Source organism: Lynx rufus, unplaced genomic scaffold (genome assembly GCF_022079265.1).
Source record: "Lynx rufus isolate CCGP_SWC_20201006 ecotype Redwood Valley unplaced genomic scaffold, mLynRuf1.p SCAF_7, whole genome shotgun sequence".
In the NCBI taxonomy this organism is placed as follows: Eukaryota; Metazoa; Chordata; class Mammalia; order Carnivora; family Felidae; genus Lynx; species Lynx rufus.
The window spans coordinates 82,375,344-82,393,310 of NW_025814889.1; the positions used below are offsets into that span (position 1 = coordinate 82,375,344).

Below are 17,967 nucleotides of genomic sequence, written 5' to 3' on the forward strand. Positions count from 1 at the left end.
AAGTGAAAAGGCTGATATCCCTGTAATGAAATACTATGAAAATAACTCAGGTGGGCAGTATAAAGTGAGGGGCAAACTCCTCTCAGGAATGTACCCAAATGAGCTACATAGCTGGAGATAGTATGTTCAATTTTGTTAATTTTAATGGAACACACAATTCTCTACAGTGAAGTTACTGCTGAGATTTCTTCCAGGAACCACTTTGCTTGGAAGCTTGTAACTTTTGAGATATTCTCTTTGCATACAATTTCCATTTATTACACTGATTCCAATACGATTCTCAGACACCTAGTCTTCATATACAAAAGGAGAGAGATAAGAACTGAGGCCACAGATCCAAGCACCCTTCCCCTTGGCTATCGAGCAAAACACAAAAGACTTGGTTTATTATAATTTTTCCCAATTAAGCTACATGTGGTTTAAGAATCACATACTCTGCCTACTCTCAACTCCTTTTTTTTTTTTTAATTTGAAATAGGGGCACATGGGTGGCTCAGTCGGTTAAGCAGCAGACTCTTGATTTCAGCTCAGGTCATGATCTCATAGTTCTCCTGAGTTTGAGCCCCACAATGGGCTCTGTGCTAATAGCACGGGCCCTGCTTGGGATCCTCTGTCTCTCTGCCTCTCTCAAAAATAAATAAACATTTAAAAACATAATAAAAATAAATTAAAATTTCACATAAACTAGTAAATACCCCTACTGAACACCTATGGTCTCAGCATCAAGCTGGGCACAAAGACCCGATGTTATGCTTCTGGTAAACATAAAAAATGTAACCTAAAAGGAAGGAAAATGGAGCACACTTTTGTCTGAGAAGTCCCACTGAGTCACAAGTGTTTACTTTTTAGTGCTCAATTTTTCTCCTGAGCAAAAATGTAACAACCACTGTCAGTATTTTCCAATAGATTTTCAGAGAGTTAAATGTTTACATACTCAAGTAAGAAATGACTTTTTTTTAGGTTTATTTATTTATGTAATCTCTACACTCAACATGGGGCTCAAACTCACAACTCTGAGATTAAGAGTCGCATGCTCTTCCAACTGAGCCAGGAGGCGCCCCAGGGACTTTTTTTCTTTTGACAGTTCTTCTGGTTTGAAGTAGTCTTCCTTAACCCTGTCCCCATTTCAACAACCAAGAAACATGCTTTCATTCTCACAGAACAAAGATTAAGAGACTACCTGCTCTAGGCAAAGGAGAATCCTCAGCATTTTCGCCAATGTGCCTGGCAAAACTCCAAATACAACAATGCCCTGTAGAACTGATTGCACCACACAGCAGGTGTTATCTTGCTTAATAAACTCAGTAGTGTCTGTTAGCAGAGGAGCAGAAAGAATGAAATAATTTTCTCGTTTTTGTTCCAGGAAACCTTCAAATTTTGTTTCTAGGTACCTTTGATCTAAAGACAGGACTGTCATCTCCTGTTTCCATTATAACTATATCAGAAGTTACAGCAGATGTAGCAGGTTTTTAACATCATTGAATTCAACATCCTAACCAAGAGAAATGCAGACCATGTTCTAACTTCCTGAGTGAAAACTATGAAAAAAATCTGCAGGGGAAAAAAAAAAATTCGCTATGTGAAATAATTCCTGTAATGCAATCAAAAGTCAGTGAAGAGGAGGCCCCTGGGTGGCTCAGTCAGTTAAGCATCCGACCTCAGCTCAGGTCATGATCTTATGTTCAATGATCGTGAGTTCAAGCCCTGTGTCAGGCCCTGCACTAACAGCTCAGAGCCTGCAGCCTGCTTCAGATTCTGTGTCTCCCTCTCTCTCTGTCTCCCACTCATGCGGTCTCTCTCAAAAATAAACAAACGTTAAAAAATAAAAAAGTCAGTGAGAAGAGGTGATAGTCAAAAGACTTCATGAAATGAAGTGCTGAATAGCTTGCTATATTCTCAGGACAGTCATTTCCAGTCTATGTAGCCCCCAAGCTGTTCTAAGGTGGCAAAAACAGTACTTTACCTTTCTGGAGATTGAAGAGACATTCAAACCAAATCTTTGAGCTCTTTCCTTTAGTTTATCAAGGTTAACCTATAAAAAAAAGGCAAAGGGGGAACCCATATTTAAAAAAATCAAAACAGAAAATAGAAAAAGCAGAAATTATAGTCCAAAGCTAAGAGTTCAATTAAACCTACGATATCAAAGATACTCTATATGTGCCAAATCAGGAAACTAAGCAGCACCCATCCATGCCATTAATTATTAAAAGGTCTTTTCTGGAATGCAGTCAAAGATTCAGCCCAGCCTCCTTCGTTCATCAAAGGTGGCAAGAGCCTCAAGAGGGTTTAAAATCAAAGTAGGCCAAACACTGCTTGAAGGAGCAAACAAATACCTAAATAATCACCTCCAAACAAGTCTATTATTCACAGTTCAAAATCATTAATTCCTATACATAGCCTTTGCAATAGTTCTTAACTCTATACCCAGCTCTCATTACTTCAGAAACCAAATCTACCACCAGTACCCAATTCAATTCTCTTCCTTTCTCTTGGAAGCCTTGATATACAAAACTTACTATCATAAGGATATGTGGGACATTTCATTACTACTACTACTACTACTACTACTACTACTACTACTGCAACTACTGGTACTACTACATTTCAGCTTCACTTATGATACTACACTGTAATCCCAAACAGGATTTCATAAAGTCAAACATCATCCACCCAAAGTATTTGTTTTCATTTTCTAAATATGCCACCTAATCACAATGGTCCAGACATATTCTAGTATTCCTTATTTTAGGATTTTATATTTAATAGGTAGTGTTGAAAAATACCAGTATCTACCAACAGAACTCATAAGTTGCTTCCACAGATTCACTTGTGGTAACTAAGAATCAGACATTGTCCAAAGCCACTGGATAAGGCCTAAAACTACAGTATCATAAAACAAAGAATTATATGGATTGTCCTGTAGCTAACAAAATCTATTCATTTTTTTCAAGAAGAATGATAGGAAGGAAGATGTCTATAGTGACTCTGAAGATATGGCATTTTCCTGACCTCTAAGTACTCAATTCATTTTATTTAGGACATAAAACACTATATTGAAAACAGTCACCAAACTCATATGATCTCAGAGAGTCCTATGATCTGGGGAGAAGTTGTTTCTAACTTTAAAACTAGAGTTGAGATTTCTCTCTCAAGGTATAAAAAAAAGATGTCTTACCATAGGCTTGGCATCAGAAGACAGGCCTAAAGAAGAAAATAAAAAAAGTTTTATTTAACATTTTAATTTTTTTTAATGTTTATTTTTGAGAAAGAGACAGACAAAGCAAGTGCAGGGGAGGAACACAGAGAGGGGGAGACAGAATCCCAAGCAGGCTCCGTACTGTCAGCACAAAGCCCAACACAGAGATCATGACCTGGGCCAAAGTCAGATGTTTAACTGACTGAACCACCCAAGCGCCCTGGGAGAGCCACTTTAGAAAACAATTTGGCAGTTACTCAAAAAGTTAAACAGAGAATGTACCATATGACCCAATAATCCCACTTCTGACTATACACCCAAGAGAAACGAAACATACATCCACACCAAAACTTATATATGAATGTTCACAGCAGCATGAGCTATAGTAGCCAAAAGTAAAAACAACCCAAATGTCCATTAGCTGATGAATGGATAAAATGTGGCATATGCATACAATGGATAATTATCCAACATTAAAAAGAAAGGAAGTACTGATGCATTCTACAATATGGATGAACCCTGAATACATTATGCTAAGAAGCCAGTCACAAAAAACTATGAATTGTACAATTCTATTTATATGAAGGCAAATTTATATGCACAGAAAAAAATGAGTGGTTGTTTGGGTAGGGGAGGTGGGAGGGAACGGGAAACAATTGCTAATAAGTACAGGGTTTCTTTTTGGGGAGATGAACATGTAAAATTAGACTGTGGTGATGACTGCACAATGCTGTGAATATATTTTTTAAAAAACCATTGAATTATATACTTTAAATGGATAAGCTATATGGAATATGAATTATATTTCAATAAAGCTGTTAAAAAAAAGAAAGACGGGCGACTGGGTGGCTCAGTTGGTTAAGCGTCTGATTTCGGCTCAGGTCACTATCTCATTGCTTGTGAGTTCAAGCCCCACATCAGGCTCTCTGCTGTCAGCACAGAGTCTGCTTTGGATCCTCTGTCTCATTCTTGCTCTGCCTCTCCCCCGCTCATGCTCTCCCTCTCAAAAATAAACATTTAAAAATAAACAAACAAATAAAACAAAACATGTAGTGATAGTGGCTAGAATTTTGCTAGTCTTTTTAAAAAGCACACCAAAACACTAGATCTTTGGAGGACATTTTCTTAACACACTTTAAACTGACAGATCACTAGGAAGACTAAATTAGATTAAAATATTACATTTAAAATTTAAGTCTCTAGAATGTGGACTTTATTCTTTTTGAAAGTAACTTTTTCCTGGGGCACCTGGGTGGTTAAGTAGGTTAAGTGTCTGACTCTTGCTTTCAGCTCATCATGATCTCATGGTTTGTGAGTTCAGGGCTCACTGCTGTCAGGGCAGAGCCTGCTTCAGAGCCTCTGTTCCTCTCTCTGCCCCTCCCCAGCTTACACTTGAAAGAAAAAACAAAACAAAACAAAATATTCTCTCTCTCCCTCTACTCCTCTCCCGTTTACACTCTCTCTAAAATAAAAAAATTTTAAGAAGTAACTTTCCCCCTAATTTATTACAAGATACACATTCAATGTACTAATTTTAAAAACATAGACCAGCAAAAAGTCGTCACTCAAAATTCCACCAATCAGAGACCAGGAGCAGTAACAATTTAGTATATATTCCTCCAACCTCTATTCCTTTTTATATTAAAAAATTTTTTTAATTTTTATTTTTAAGTAAACTCCATGGTCACATGTGCGGCCTGAACTTACAACTTTAAGATCCAAAGTCACATGCTCCACCAACTAAGCCCGTCAGGCAACCCCAACTTTTTTCTATCCATATGTGTACTTCTACTACCAAAAGGGGAATATACTGCAAATACAATTTTATAACCTGTTTTCACTTAATATTTTTCTGACAAATTTTCTTCAGTATCACTTTAACATTTACATAGTCTTCTACTATATACTATGGTACACATTTATTTAACCAATTCCCTATTGTATATTACATTGTTTCCAATTACCACTAAAAATAATACTGTGATAATCCTTATGGCTAACCAAGTCTTTTTTTTTTTTTAAATTTTTTTTTTTTTTTCAACGTTTATTTATTTTTGGGACAGAGAGAGACAGAGCATGAACGGGGGAGGGGCAGAGAGAGAGGGAGACACAGAATCGGAAACAGGCTCCAGGCTCCGGGTCATCAGCCCAGAGTCTGACGCGGGGCTCGAACTCACGGACCGCGAGATCGTGACCTGGCTGAAGTCGGACGCTTAACCGACTGCGCCACCCAGGCGCCCCTGGCTAACCAAGTCTTTAAGCATATCCAAGATCATTTCCTTGTAAATTCCTAGAAGTTAAGACTGCTGAAGCAAAAGAACTCTGTTCTTTCACCACTCACATAAGGCAGAACACCGGACAGGTACACAATGATTACATGCTGATTTGAGACACCTGAATAAGTAGGGAAAGTAATAAAAAAATGAAACTTCTCTAAAGATGTCCAAGAAGACCAAAACAAATGTTGGTACTCCCTCCTATGCTAAATTGCCTGGGAAGGCTTAAGTATGGTTTTACATAAAGCAAAGAGGTGAATGCTATAACCTCTTAAAGGTTTTCTAAAACTAACAAGTTTGCCTTAATTTGTTGTGACAGAAAAGTAAAAATATAAAGACAACTTTCTCATTAGAGTCTCTGTACTCTTACCTTTTGATGGAACTGAAGAAATCCCAAATCTGTAGAAAGAAAAACAAGTTAAATTTTAGGAAGCTGTTCACACTCCTGGTTGTCTGTCTCCGTGTCAAGTGTACATATGGCACTTCTTGCTTGTGATCTCAAGCCTTGCAATCATTAGCTAATTCTAACAACCTCATGAAAGAGGTTCAGTTTACTCTTTTTCTCACCAAGAGCCCACAGAATAAGCTAAAAGGGAGCCTTATCAAAATTGGGGGAAGTCAGTTTCTGACTTTCACCTATTAGAAAAATTCTGCTTGATAAGACCCAATCTATAGCTACTACATCCAAATCAGGAGAGATGTTCTGAACAAAGCCAAAAGAGTATTTCTTTTCAGCAAGGTCTCTATTCTACTTAAAATCAAGAATTATATTTAAAATCTAGGATCATGCCTCCACCTTCGTACTATCACTATCTCAGATCTAAAAGGCTCAGGACACTCACCTTGCTGCCCGAGCAGCTTTTTTACTCTCTAAGCTCACAGGTACATTGAATCGCTCAGCTCTCTTCTGCATTCTCTAGGTGATAAAAAGACAGAAGTGGAAGAGAAAAATTAATTTCTGGTTTCCTTCTTTAAAGAGAAAAGTTGTTTAGAAGAGGGTATCTTTAGAACATCAGAAGTATATTTCATAAGGTCTAAACAGAATACTGACACCCCTAGAGGATATCAGGTTGTATCCACCCAGGGCTTAACTCAACAGCCTTTTCCAGAAAGCAAACACAAAAGACTATTATTACATTCATGTCCTCAAAAACAAAAGGAAAGGAATAAAATAAAACCCACATTCTGCACGAAGCCAAGAAGACAAAAGCTGTGTTTAGTTGACCTTTGAAAACGGATCAAAGGAACAGCTTGGTTCCAACACTAGTAGTACTCTTTCAGTTAGAAATGAGGCAGTGTTGTCCTATGCCATCTCTACTTTAAAGGTACCAAAACAAAACAAACAAAAAAAAAAACAACCAAAAAACCCCATACATCTCAACTGGAACCTAACTTCAGAGATCTTGACACAAAGTCCAGAGACATTTCAGTCTTACCAGCTTTCCAGTAGTGACATCTTCCCTTATTTTTCATCTTTTCCAAGGTACAATCCTCCCAAACTCTAATCCTAGTTTGCCAACATCTAAAGAGACATACCACTAAAGCCTTAGTACTATATACAAAAAGACTAGGGCTTCAAAGATGACTATACCAACCCAAATATTTTCCCAGAGGCAGGTGGCAGAAAAATATATCAATACCAAAATCTGTCAATACTGATTTTGTGCGTATGAGTCAGTTCTTTAAAGTGATGATACAGATAGAATAAAAAGAAGGGTGCTTGGGTGGCTTAGTCAGTTGGGCGTCCAACTTCACGATCTCAGTTTGTGAGTTCGAGCCCCATGTCAGGCTCTGTGCTGACAGCCTAGAGCCTGGAGCCTGCTTCGGATTCTGTGTCTCCCTCTCTCTCTCTGCCCCTCCTCTGCTCATGTTCTGTCTCTCTCTCTCTCAAAAATAAATAAACATTAAAAAAAAAAAAGTAAGAAACAGAAAGATATATAGAAAGACTGCTTTTCTACTAGGGAGCAGAATACCTACCTCAGTCTGTGGTATCTCAGATGTAATTTTTACCACTTTCTTCTCTGTTGTCCTGGAAATGAAAGAAATTTTTTTTAAATCAGAAAACTTATTAATATTCTAACCCTAAACCTTAGAATGTAGAAGAATTCACCTGAATCAGGTCTTCTGTCCCATTATCTCTCCACCATCCCTTAGTCCAAAAAAATATGAAACCCAAGAGAACTTCAGTTTCTTGAACTGCCATCTATTGATGAGTTCAAATAACAGACTAACCTACTTTGCTAAATAAAGTATTAAAAAAATAGGGGCGCCTGGGTGGCTCAGTTGGTTGAGCGTCCGACTTCAGCTCAGGTCATGATCTCACACTCCGTGAGTTCGAGCCCTGCATTGGGCTCTGTGCTGTCAGCTCAGAGCCTGGAGCCTGCTTCAGATTCTGTGTCTCCCTCTCTCTCTGTCCCTCCCCTGCTCATGCTCTGTCCCTGTCTCAAAAATAAATTAATAAAAACATTAAAAAAAAAAGTATTAAAAAAATATATCAGAAAAGAGGCCTGGGTATATACACTGGGTTGAAGGAAAACACTCAAAGGACACCAGAAACCATTTCATTTACTTTAGGAACTTTAAATTTACTTCCGGACTAATGACTATTCCTCCAACCCTCATTTAAATGGCAGCTCTCAATTTTCATCACGACGACGATTAACAAGTGTTATTCTACAAGCTCTGGTTTCCTTGTGTTACAAATCCTTTATTTCTCCCATGGGGACTGTAGCTCCAGCTAGAATAGTCAAAGTGAGAGAAATAAAAATGCCAAAGGGGGTGGGAAGAAAAAAGGCTATGGGGAGTTTGAATTAGGAAAACATGGTAAGCTACTAGTCAAAAGGTTTAACAGAAAACAAAAGAGGGGGGACCATAGGGGTGGGAGACAAAGTTCGGAAGTACCCAGGATAAACGGAAGGGCATTAACCCTCCACCAAACAACTCCCATAAAACTGTGGGTCATAACCAGTCTCATTAAGGTCCCTCATTTAAAGACATGGACAGCCTTTGTTCCAGTATCCCGGACACTTTTCCCATTTGATGCCCTGAAAGGTAGTAATGGTTTAATGGCATTTTCAGAGGAAGCAATTCTGGAACAGGAACTTACTCTCTCCATCCTTTTGTTGGAGGTCCCTGAACTGACAGATAAGCAATGGGTGCCCCCTGCTGACCATAACTACATCCTACAATATTTAACTGCCCTGTTTGGGGATGGAGGGTGTTGGTGAGGGGTGGGGAGGAGATCAAACTAGAAGCAAGCAAATTTTGGGAGAACCTCAAGCCAAAGATGAAGCAAGAAGATCTCCTTTTGAATGGTTAAAGCACCTATATTAGCCCTGAATATTCCTACTTTAAAGAAATTCCTGAATTCTTCCCATTTCCTGGTCATTCTTCCTTCTCCAGCTCTCTCTCTGTCTTGTTCTGGCAGAAAAGGTCACTGAAGTTTAATGTTTTAGTTGAAGTCCAATGCCATTAAGACCTCGGCCAACCTCAAGCTAATGACTTTCTTCACATTCCCATCTTGAAGCACAATTACTGCAGTACACCTCGTGGTAGAAAGGGAACCCCAGAGAGGAAGCTTCCTTCTGCTGTGTTCCAACTCCTTCAGGCACAATTAAGCTCAAGCCATAAATACACATCACATTTTGGAACTCATGGGAAATTTCTTCTCTTCACTGAGAAATTTCTCTCCTACTCATAGGCACATACAAGATATCCTCCAAACTTCAGGGACCCAGAACCTTTCTGTAGTCTAACCACGACTAAAGAGCAAAATCACCTCCCCAAACACACACACTTTCAAATTCCTTGTTTAGAAATTCATTAATAAAATCAAAGCCCTCTAAATGAAGAATTACACATTTTACATATTCTAAGGATAATGAAACTTCTAGAATTTTCAAACTTCACTGTTAACCCACACAAGCCAATTATCACTGTATTTACCTCATCTTCTTTCTTACTCTAGAAGTCCCCAAAACATCAGTACTTTAAAGCTATTCTATAGGGCGCCTGGGTGGCTAAGTTGGTTAAGCATCTGACTCTTGATTTTGGCTCAGGTCATGATCTCACAGTTTGTGAGTTCAAGCCCCATATTGGGTTCTGTGCTGACAGCATGGAGCCTGCTGGGGATTCTCTCCCTCAAAAATAAGTAAGTAAACTTAAAACTATTCCATAAGCCATTTCCTTAAGGTAATATATCTAAACATAAACCTCCTATGATGGAAGATAACTACATGGCTTTAGAAAGCAGTACTGTTAGACAAAAATGCACATCCCCTTGCAGCAAATCCACTGCAAGGAGTTTATCATATGGACATACTTGTGTCAGTATAAAAATAGTTACATAACAACATTCATCACTGCATTTTTTGCTACTATGAATTATCTAAATTTCCACCAATAGGAAACTGATGAAATTACTGTTTATCTATAGGATGGAGTACTATTAGCTGCTAGAAAGAATAAGGTTCTAAATTGATAAGTATTAAATCTGGGTGATAGGTATATGGGGGTCTATTATACTATTCTCGTAACTTTTGTATATACTTGCAATTTCCCATAACAAGCTAAGAGAAAAAAAAAAAGACCTATCACTTACAAGGATAATTATCCTTATTCCATACAGCTGATGTGAGGATTAAGCGACAATACACGTAAAAATGCTTATAACCCTGCCTAATATACACAGTAAAACCTTGGTTTGCGAGCATAATTCATTCAGGAAACATGCTTATAATCCAAAGCACTAGTATTTCAAAGCGAATTTCAAGAACCCTTGGCTCAGTTGTGATCATGTGACATTTGGTGTCACATACTACTTGTATTGCAAGCTATTGCTTGTTAATCAAGTTAAAATTTATTAGACATGTTTGCTCATCTTGTGGAACACTTGCAGAACAAGTTACTCACAATCTAAGGTTTTACTGTAACTCACATTTAAATAAAAACATTACATGTAATGATACAAAAAGATCTCCAGATCTGAAAAAAAATCAAGGAACCCACAATATGTCTGGTGTGTGTATGTATCTGTATATACACAAACTCCCCATATAAAACATTCTAAGAGAATATACTGAAAACCTCTGGGAAGTCAGATGCGGGTGGGAACAAGAGGTACATAATTCTCTATTTATATACTCCTCTACGTATTGTTTGATTTTCACTAAGACATATATGATCTCTTATAATTAACTGCATAAATATAGCTACGAGGAACAAAAAAATTTTTTTTTTTTTTCAACGTTTATTTATTTTTGGGACAGAGAGAGACAGAGCATGAACGGGGGAGGGGCAGAGAGAGAGGGAGACACAGAATCGGAAACAGGCTCCAGGCTCCGAGCCATCAGCCCGGAGCCTGACGCGGGGCTCGAACTCACGGACCGCGAGATCGTGACCTGGCTGAAGTCGGACGCTTAACCGACTGCGCCACCCAGGCGCCCCCAAAAATTTTAAAAAGGATTCAACTGTTACTAATGTGGAGTATAAAATGGCCAGACATTCATAGAAAGAGTCCCCCAGAAAGATGTTTGTGATCAACCTTTTTGTTTGTCTGTCTGTTTTATTATCAACCTTGTGGGATACATAAATGAAGATCTACTTCCCACTCTAGTACTTTGGCCTCCCTTCCTCCACTGCAAATCAAAAAAGGAAGAGAAAATATAGTGTTACCTCAGAGATATAATCTCTGCTCAGTACCCTCCCTCCTTACAAAATTCCTTATACACAGAGAATCTATATGACTCTCTATATGGAAAAAGAATCACCTATTATGGTGCTACCCCAGAGGCTAGAACTAAACTCTGTCTGGGCTTGAAGTCTCCTGGTCCTAATTATCTATTACATAACCCAGAGACAAACTACTTTGCTTCACTGGGACCGTGTACTTAAGATGAATTAGACTCTTCTGAAAATGATCTAATGAGAAATGAAAAAGACAATGAGAGGGCACTTAGGTGGCTCAGTTAGCTAAGTATCTGACTCTTGATTTCAGCTCAGGTCATGATCTCGTGGTTCATTAGACTGAATAGTGCAAAGCCTCCTTGGGATTCTCTCTCCCCCTCTCTCTACTCCTCCCCCGCTCACTTACCCTCTCTCTCAAAATAAATAACCTTAAAAAAAAAAAAAAAGAAAAGAAAGAAATAAAAATCCAATGGAAATGTATAAAAGGTAAGCAGAGTAAAAGACTAAAACCCCTCCATTAGGGCGCCTGGATGGCTCAGTCGGTTGAGTGTCCAACTTCGGCTCAGGTCATGATCTCACAGTCCATGAGTTTGAGCCCCGCGTCGGGCTCTGTGCTGACAAATCAGAGCCTGGAGCCTGTTTCAGATTCTGTGTCTCCGTCTCTCTCTGACCCCCCCCCCCCACCCCGTTCATGCTCTGTCTCTCTGTCTCAAAAATAAATAAATGTTAAAAAAAAATTTTTTTTTTAAAAAAGGAAAAAGAAGACTAAAACCCCTCCAAAACCCAGAACTGTCTGCCCTATACTCAGATCATAAAAAGGGATAGTTACATATCAACAGTTTTCTCAGGGGGTTCTTCCTCTTTGATAGGCAGTTCTATGGGCTTTGGTTCTTCTTCCTAAAACCAAATGAGACAATGGTTAATATAAATCAACAGTAAATACCCATCAATAAGAGAATATGAGAACTCAAAAATGAACCAATTTTTCAGAACCTTCATTCCCCCTCTGTGCTCCCCTAGCACATTAGCATTTGAGCCCTATAATAATTGATGTTAAGCAATGTGGCCAAGGTAGCAGCCACACTGACTAACCTTACTCTCCAACTCACCTCTGTTTCATCTCCCAGTACATCTTCTTCATTTGCCTCCTCTTCAGCTAAAGAATATTAAAATATTCAGGTCAAGCCCTGCTAAAAAACCATCTTGATCACTGTACTTAGGCTAGAATTATAATCATTCTGCTTTCCCAAAATAAATTCAATAATAGAAGGTAAAAATGATGCTCTTAAAATTTGTTCCACATGGAGAAAATAAAACAGTATTCTCTAACATTAATACAAAGTTGAACTCCAGCTGGACTGAAAAATTGTGGTGAGGTCAAACGACAACACTAGTAAAAAGTAATGTGGGAGAATATCTTTAAGATTTAGTGGTGGGGAAGGATTTTTGGAAAAAGCCCTTAAGCAAAAGTAATATATGAAAAATCGCAGATTTTCCAAAACTAAGCAAGGACACCATGGAAAAAGAAACAAATGACAAAGAAGGTACTTGTGCCTAAAACCAACAAGGGAATAGTTACCAGAATGTCAAATAAATGTCTGCAAACTAACAAGTGAATTATGGGAACACCAACAGAAAGACAGCAAAGGAAAAAGCCAAAAAAAACCATGAACACAGCAAATGTCCAAACGTTTTAATAATTAAAGGAAAGTATATTGAGCCAGCAGATTAGCAAAAATTAAGCCACTTGATAAAATAGTTCCAAGTTCAGGTGTGTGGAGGAGATACAAGAACCCTCATGCACTGATGATGAGAATGTAGATTTACAGAGCAATTTTGGAAAACAATTTGTCAATGCTTAATCACATCAAATATACATTTATAAATAGATATTAATTAGCAATCCCATTCCTGGGTATAAACTCTCACAGAGAAACACAAAGGAACATGAAAGTAGTCCAGGAGGCAATACAGGTGTCTATCACGAGGTGAATTAAAGTAAAATGTGGTGGATTCCATACATGGTAGAACACTATGCAGGAATTTGAATTAAAAGACTAGATGACCACACAGCTGCAGGCCATACGAATAAGTCTTAAAAAGAAAAAAAAAAAAAAAAAAAAAAGTACTTAGAGAAAAAAAAGCAAGAAGGCAGGCTATGGCCTCATTGCCAATTCTATAAAAATATTGTATTCCAAAACAACACTACATGGTTTACAAGGACAAAGACAAAAATTACATATCAAGCACATTAGAATAGATGCCTAAGGGAGCTGGGGTAAAAGAAATGAGAATAAAAGGGAATAAATAAAAATTACAGCAGGGACTTGTACAACCGGGGATAATAATATGCCTTAAATAAAGCGAGTTTTGTTTTTAAAAAGGTGGAATTACAGAATGTCAGAGCTAGAAGGGACCAGAGATTACCTAGGTTTATGAATTTCAAGGGTGGAAACATTTGTCTCATTTCATAGATCAGAACAGACACCTAATCATGTAAATAGTGACTGTTCAAAGTGACAGAATAAATTTGTCATAAGAGGATTCAGAATTCAAATCTTCCCATTCTCAGTCTAATAATACTTGTTTTCCCATACTTCCTTTTAAATAATTTGCTGAAATAAACTTAGTGTCTTAAAAAAGGGGGAGGGGTGTATTTCTTTACATTATAACCACCGTTTTAAATGATCAAGAGTTTTCCTGACACAGTAAATTAAGAGCTTACATCACCAACAACCTATAAGAAAAAAAGAAATCTTCATATGGCAGAGCCTAAAAATTAACCCCCTCACTCATATTACTCTGCCTCTACAAAGCACTCACCATGCTCTTCAAGATATGCCTGGAGCCTGTTGATGAGATCTTGTTTTATTCCCTTGGTCTCCAAACCACGAGCAAGACATTCCTGCTTTAGTTCAGCAAGCTGAGAAAAAAGAGTAAAGCTTTTCCTTAGTTAACAGAATGAACCTGGTGATTAAAAAAAAAAAAAAATTACTTCTCACAATAAAGAAAAAATGAAAAGTTCAATCCAAAACTACTGCTCTTAACTACACCAAGCCTCCAGATCCACAAAGATGGTCCACTTCCCTGTAACAATAGTCAATATACAAAAGGACTTTTCTAACAGATGGTGAAGAGTAAGTGTCCTACTTTAATAATAAGAATAAAAAAATGAATCTTTAAGTAGAAAATCTAATTATCTAAAAGCAGATTCTTCTTACTATTATCCCAGATCCTTTACTGCAATCTACTCTACACATGCATACAGGCCTGACCACTGAAGAATTAGGTAGATGTGTCAGCTACTTTAATGTCAACAATCAAAGAATCTAGTCAAAGTGGAAAAAATTTCTAATGGCATGCCATAGGGTTATGTGGAAGAGTTTTAAATTTTTTTTAACGTTTATTTATTTTTGAGACAGAGAGAGAGACAGAGCATGAACGGGGGAGGGTCAAAGAGAGGGAGACACAGAATCCGAAATAGGCTCCAGGCTCCGAGCTGTCAGCACAGAGCCCGATGCGAGGCTCGAACTCACGGACCGTGAAATCATGACCTGAGCCAGTCGGCCGCTTAACCCAACTGAGCCACCCAGGCGCCCCAGAAGAGTTTTAAATCAGTAATTTGACTAAACAAGTAACAGGTATGCTTATCAACTGTGCAGACAACAGGAGGAAGGATCAATGGATTACTGACAGAACTAAGGGGTGGGGAGGGCAGGGAGGAGATCTCTTCAGAGAGAACGAGCCAAAAAGAAGATTCAATTTAGAAGGAATAGGTATACCTATAATTACATTTATATTCAAAACTTAAATTGTTCAAAAACCAGATAAGGAAGATCTGACTCAACAGTAACTCTAAGGATACAGACCTTATAATTTTAGATGATTACAAGTACAAAGAGGGTTAACAGTATGATTTGCTGCCAAAGTAATTCCAGGTTATGGTAACTGAAAAACAGAATCTATATTATTAAGTGATTATTTATTTGATTCTTATTTTAAGAAGTATAATGACATGCGGATCCAAGGAAAACAAGCAGGAAAAGGAAAGCTCCAGAAATCCTATATGCAGATCACTGCACAAATAGATGTGCACTGAAAGAAGACCAATAAGAAGTCAGAAAGCAGATCCCTATAGAAGAAAAAACTTTACAATTAAGGGAATATGCTGGCCATCTCTAGAAGGCTTTCAACCAAAGGAGCATTTGAAAATGGAGAGGAGAGCTTTTTTCCTCCCCACGACGATTGGGCAAGTGGAGCATTCATTGAGCAGGTCAGGCAGGCAAGGATACTATGTGGAGAACTGTCCTACTCAACAAACCAACAGCACCCTCTATTGAGAAACATGGTAGGTAAATCACCCATTAAAAATGTGGAATGGCTGCACAGCATAACATGGCCTCTTTTAAAGTCACTTGGATTCAAATTCTAGCTTTACCACTTACAGCTGTATAACCTTGCATGAATAACTTAACCTCTTTGTGCCTCAGTCTCCTATGAAATGGGGATAATGCAATAAATAGTACCTATACCATAGGGTTGTTAGGAAGATTAAGTCAGTAAATATTTGTAAACCATTTACAATAGTGTTTGACAAGCTAGTATAAGCACTTCATAAGTGTTAAACACTGGGTGAAGGGTTAGACAAGATTAGAATCACTGCTTCTCAGATTTCTGAATTTCACAGATCAGTGTATTTTTTATTAGGCAGACTGATAGGGCTGCCAGCTTTTTATAATATTCCAACAAGATGGATACTTTTATAAAAAACAATAAAAACTGATTACTAGAAAAAGGATCACACATTTGGATGGAGCACTGATGCCAAACTGCTAGAAAAAGTTTCTTTTCTTTCTTTTTTTTTTTAAACTTAGCTCATCACTAACCAGTAACAGTTCATGGACCAGCACTGGCCTGTAGGCCATACCCTGAATAGTATTAAGCTAAAATCTAGACTTAAGTGATCTCTAAGGTCCATTTCTTAAGAATCTGGGTCTTTCCCACATCGGTACTTTGTTTCTTCATTTTCTTTCAGCTTCCTGGAGAACAAGGCTTTTGATTTTAGTTACAGTTTAAAAAGTTTTATTAGTTCCTTACAAAAGTACTGTTCACTGTAGAATGGTTTGAAAATTCCAAAAAGTATAGAAGAAAATAAAATCTTATGTAAGCCCAACACTCAGACATCTAACATTTTAAATATGTCATTTGTGTGTATGTGTTTAGAAGGTGCTGGTTGGTTAGTTACAAAGCAATACAACTTCTTTATTTCTTTTAACCCCTTATCTTCCTCAGAAGCCTCCATTCCTTTTCCCCCTGGTTTAAGTAACACTTTTGGTAAATATTCAGACAATTCAAAGTTTGACTTGCTGGCTCAGTTGGTAGAATATGAGACCTTTAAAAAAAAATTTTTTTTTTGACATTTGCTCATTTTTTGAGAGACAGAGCGTGAGTGGGGGAGGGGCAGAGAGAGAGAGGGAGACACAGAATCTGAAGCAGAAGCAGGCTCCCGCAACCCGCAAACTGTGAGATCATGATCGGAGCCATAGTCTGACACTTAACTGAGCCGCCCAGGCGCCCCTAGAATATGTGACTCTTAATCTCAGGGTTGTGAGTTCAAGACCCACATTGGGCATGTAGCCTAGTTAAAAAAAAATTAAATTAAATTAAAATTAGCCTGGGTGGCTCAGTCAGCTAAGCATCCGACTTGGGCTCAGGTCATGATCTCACAATTCGTGGGTTCAAGCCCCACATCGGGCTCTGTGCTGACAGCTGAGAGCCTGGAGTCTGCTTCTGATTCCATCCGATTCCGTGTCTCCGTCTCTCTCTGCCCCTCCCCTGCTCACACTCTGTGTTCTCTCTCAAGAATAAACATTAAAAAAAAAAATTAAAATTAAAAAAAAAAGTTCAACTTTCTAACAAAGCTTTTCCTCCCTTCTCTTTACTTCCCCAAACTGGACAGCATTTGACATTTGACATTTGACATTAATCATTCATTCTCCCGATTTCCTCTAGTTTACAAATCTTGAATTTTAATTCAAATCTTTTTTCATCTGTTATCTCTCAATCTGGTTTGTACATTCTTTGAAGGCAGAGACGCCTTATATAATTTATAATATTTCATATGACAGGAACTGAAATTTATTTTTTTAATGTTTATTTTTGAATGAGAGAGTGCAAGTACAGGAGGGGCAGACAGAGAGGGGACAGAGGGTCTGAAGCAGACTCCGTGCTGACAGCAGAAAGCCTGACGAGGGGCTCGAATCCACAAACCCTGAGATCATGATGGGGGATGAAGTCAGATGCTTAATCAACTGAGCCACCCAGGGGCCCCTCAACTTTATTTTATTAATCCATGCCAGATAAAGTGCTAAGTACTTTGTTTTTTATTTTTTTAATGTTTATTTTTGACAGACAGAGAGAGAGAGAGAGAGAGGGTGCGTGTGAGCATGAGTGGGGGAGGGGCACAGAGAGAGGGAGACACAGAATTCCAAGCCATCAGCACAGAACCTGATGCGGGGCTGGGATTCCACCAACCGTGAGATCATGACCTGAGCCAAAGACAGACGCTTAACAGACTGAACCATCCAGGACCCCACCTCCAACAGCACGAAGTACTTTGAATGTGATTTCCTCACTTAATCCTCACAACAAATATATATGATTAGTAGTACAACCCCACTTTATAAACTAAGAAATTAAGAAAATGCAGCTTAAAAAAATTCAACAATTTGCTTAACAATCACACAGCTAAAAAATAGTAGAGATAATATGCCAGCTCAGGCTCTTTGATTTAAGCTCTATCTTAACTAC

At 38.1% G+C, this 17,967-nt stretch overlaps 1 protein-coding gene across 2 annotated transcripts in view; it reads right to left on the bottom strand.

Moving 5' to 3' along the window:
- Nucleotides 1–17,967, bottom strand: part of SARNP (SAP domain containing ribonucleoprotein) — a 56,637-nt gene that overhangs the window by 31,192 nt on the left and 7,478 nt on the right. For both annotated transcript variants that reach the window (XR_006959940.1, XM_047067316.1), the window contains exons 2-9: nucleotides 13,981–14,080; nucleotides 12,267–12,313; nucleotides 11,987–12,054; nucleotides 7,450–7,501; nucleotides 6,315–6,388; nucleotides 5,843–5,871; nucleotides 3,176–3,201; nucleotides 1,964–2,032 (exon numbers count right to left, since the gene is read on the bottom strand). Coding sequence is in view for 1 of the 2 variants with exons in the window: in XM_047067316.1 (XP_046923272.1) it covers nucleotides 1,964–2,032; nucleotides 3,176–3,201; nucleotides 5,843–5,871; nucleotides 6,315–6,388; nucleotides 7,450–7,501; nucleotides 11,987–12,054; nucleotides 12,267–12,313; nucleotides 13,981–14,080 (465 nt within the window). In the remaining variant the exon portion in view is untranslated. The remainder of the gene's footprint in view (nucleotides 1–1,963; nucleotides 2,033–3,175; nucleotides 3,202–5,842; nucleotides 5,872–6,314; nucleotides 6,389–7,449; nucleotides 7,502–11,986; nucleotides 12,055–12,266; nucleotides 12,314–13,980; nucleotides 14,081–17,967) is intronic.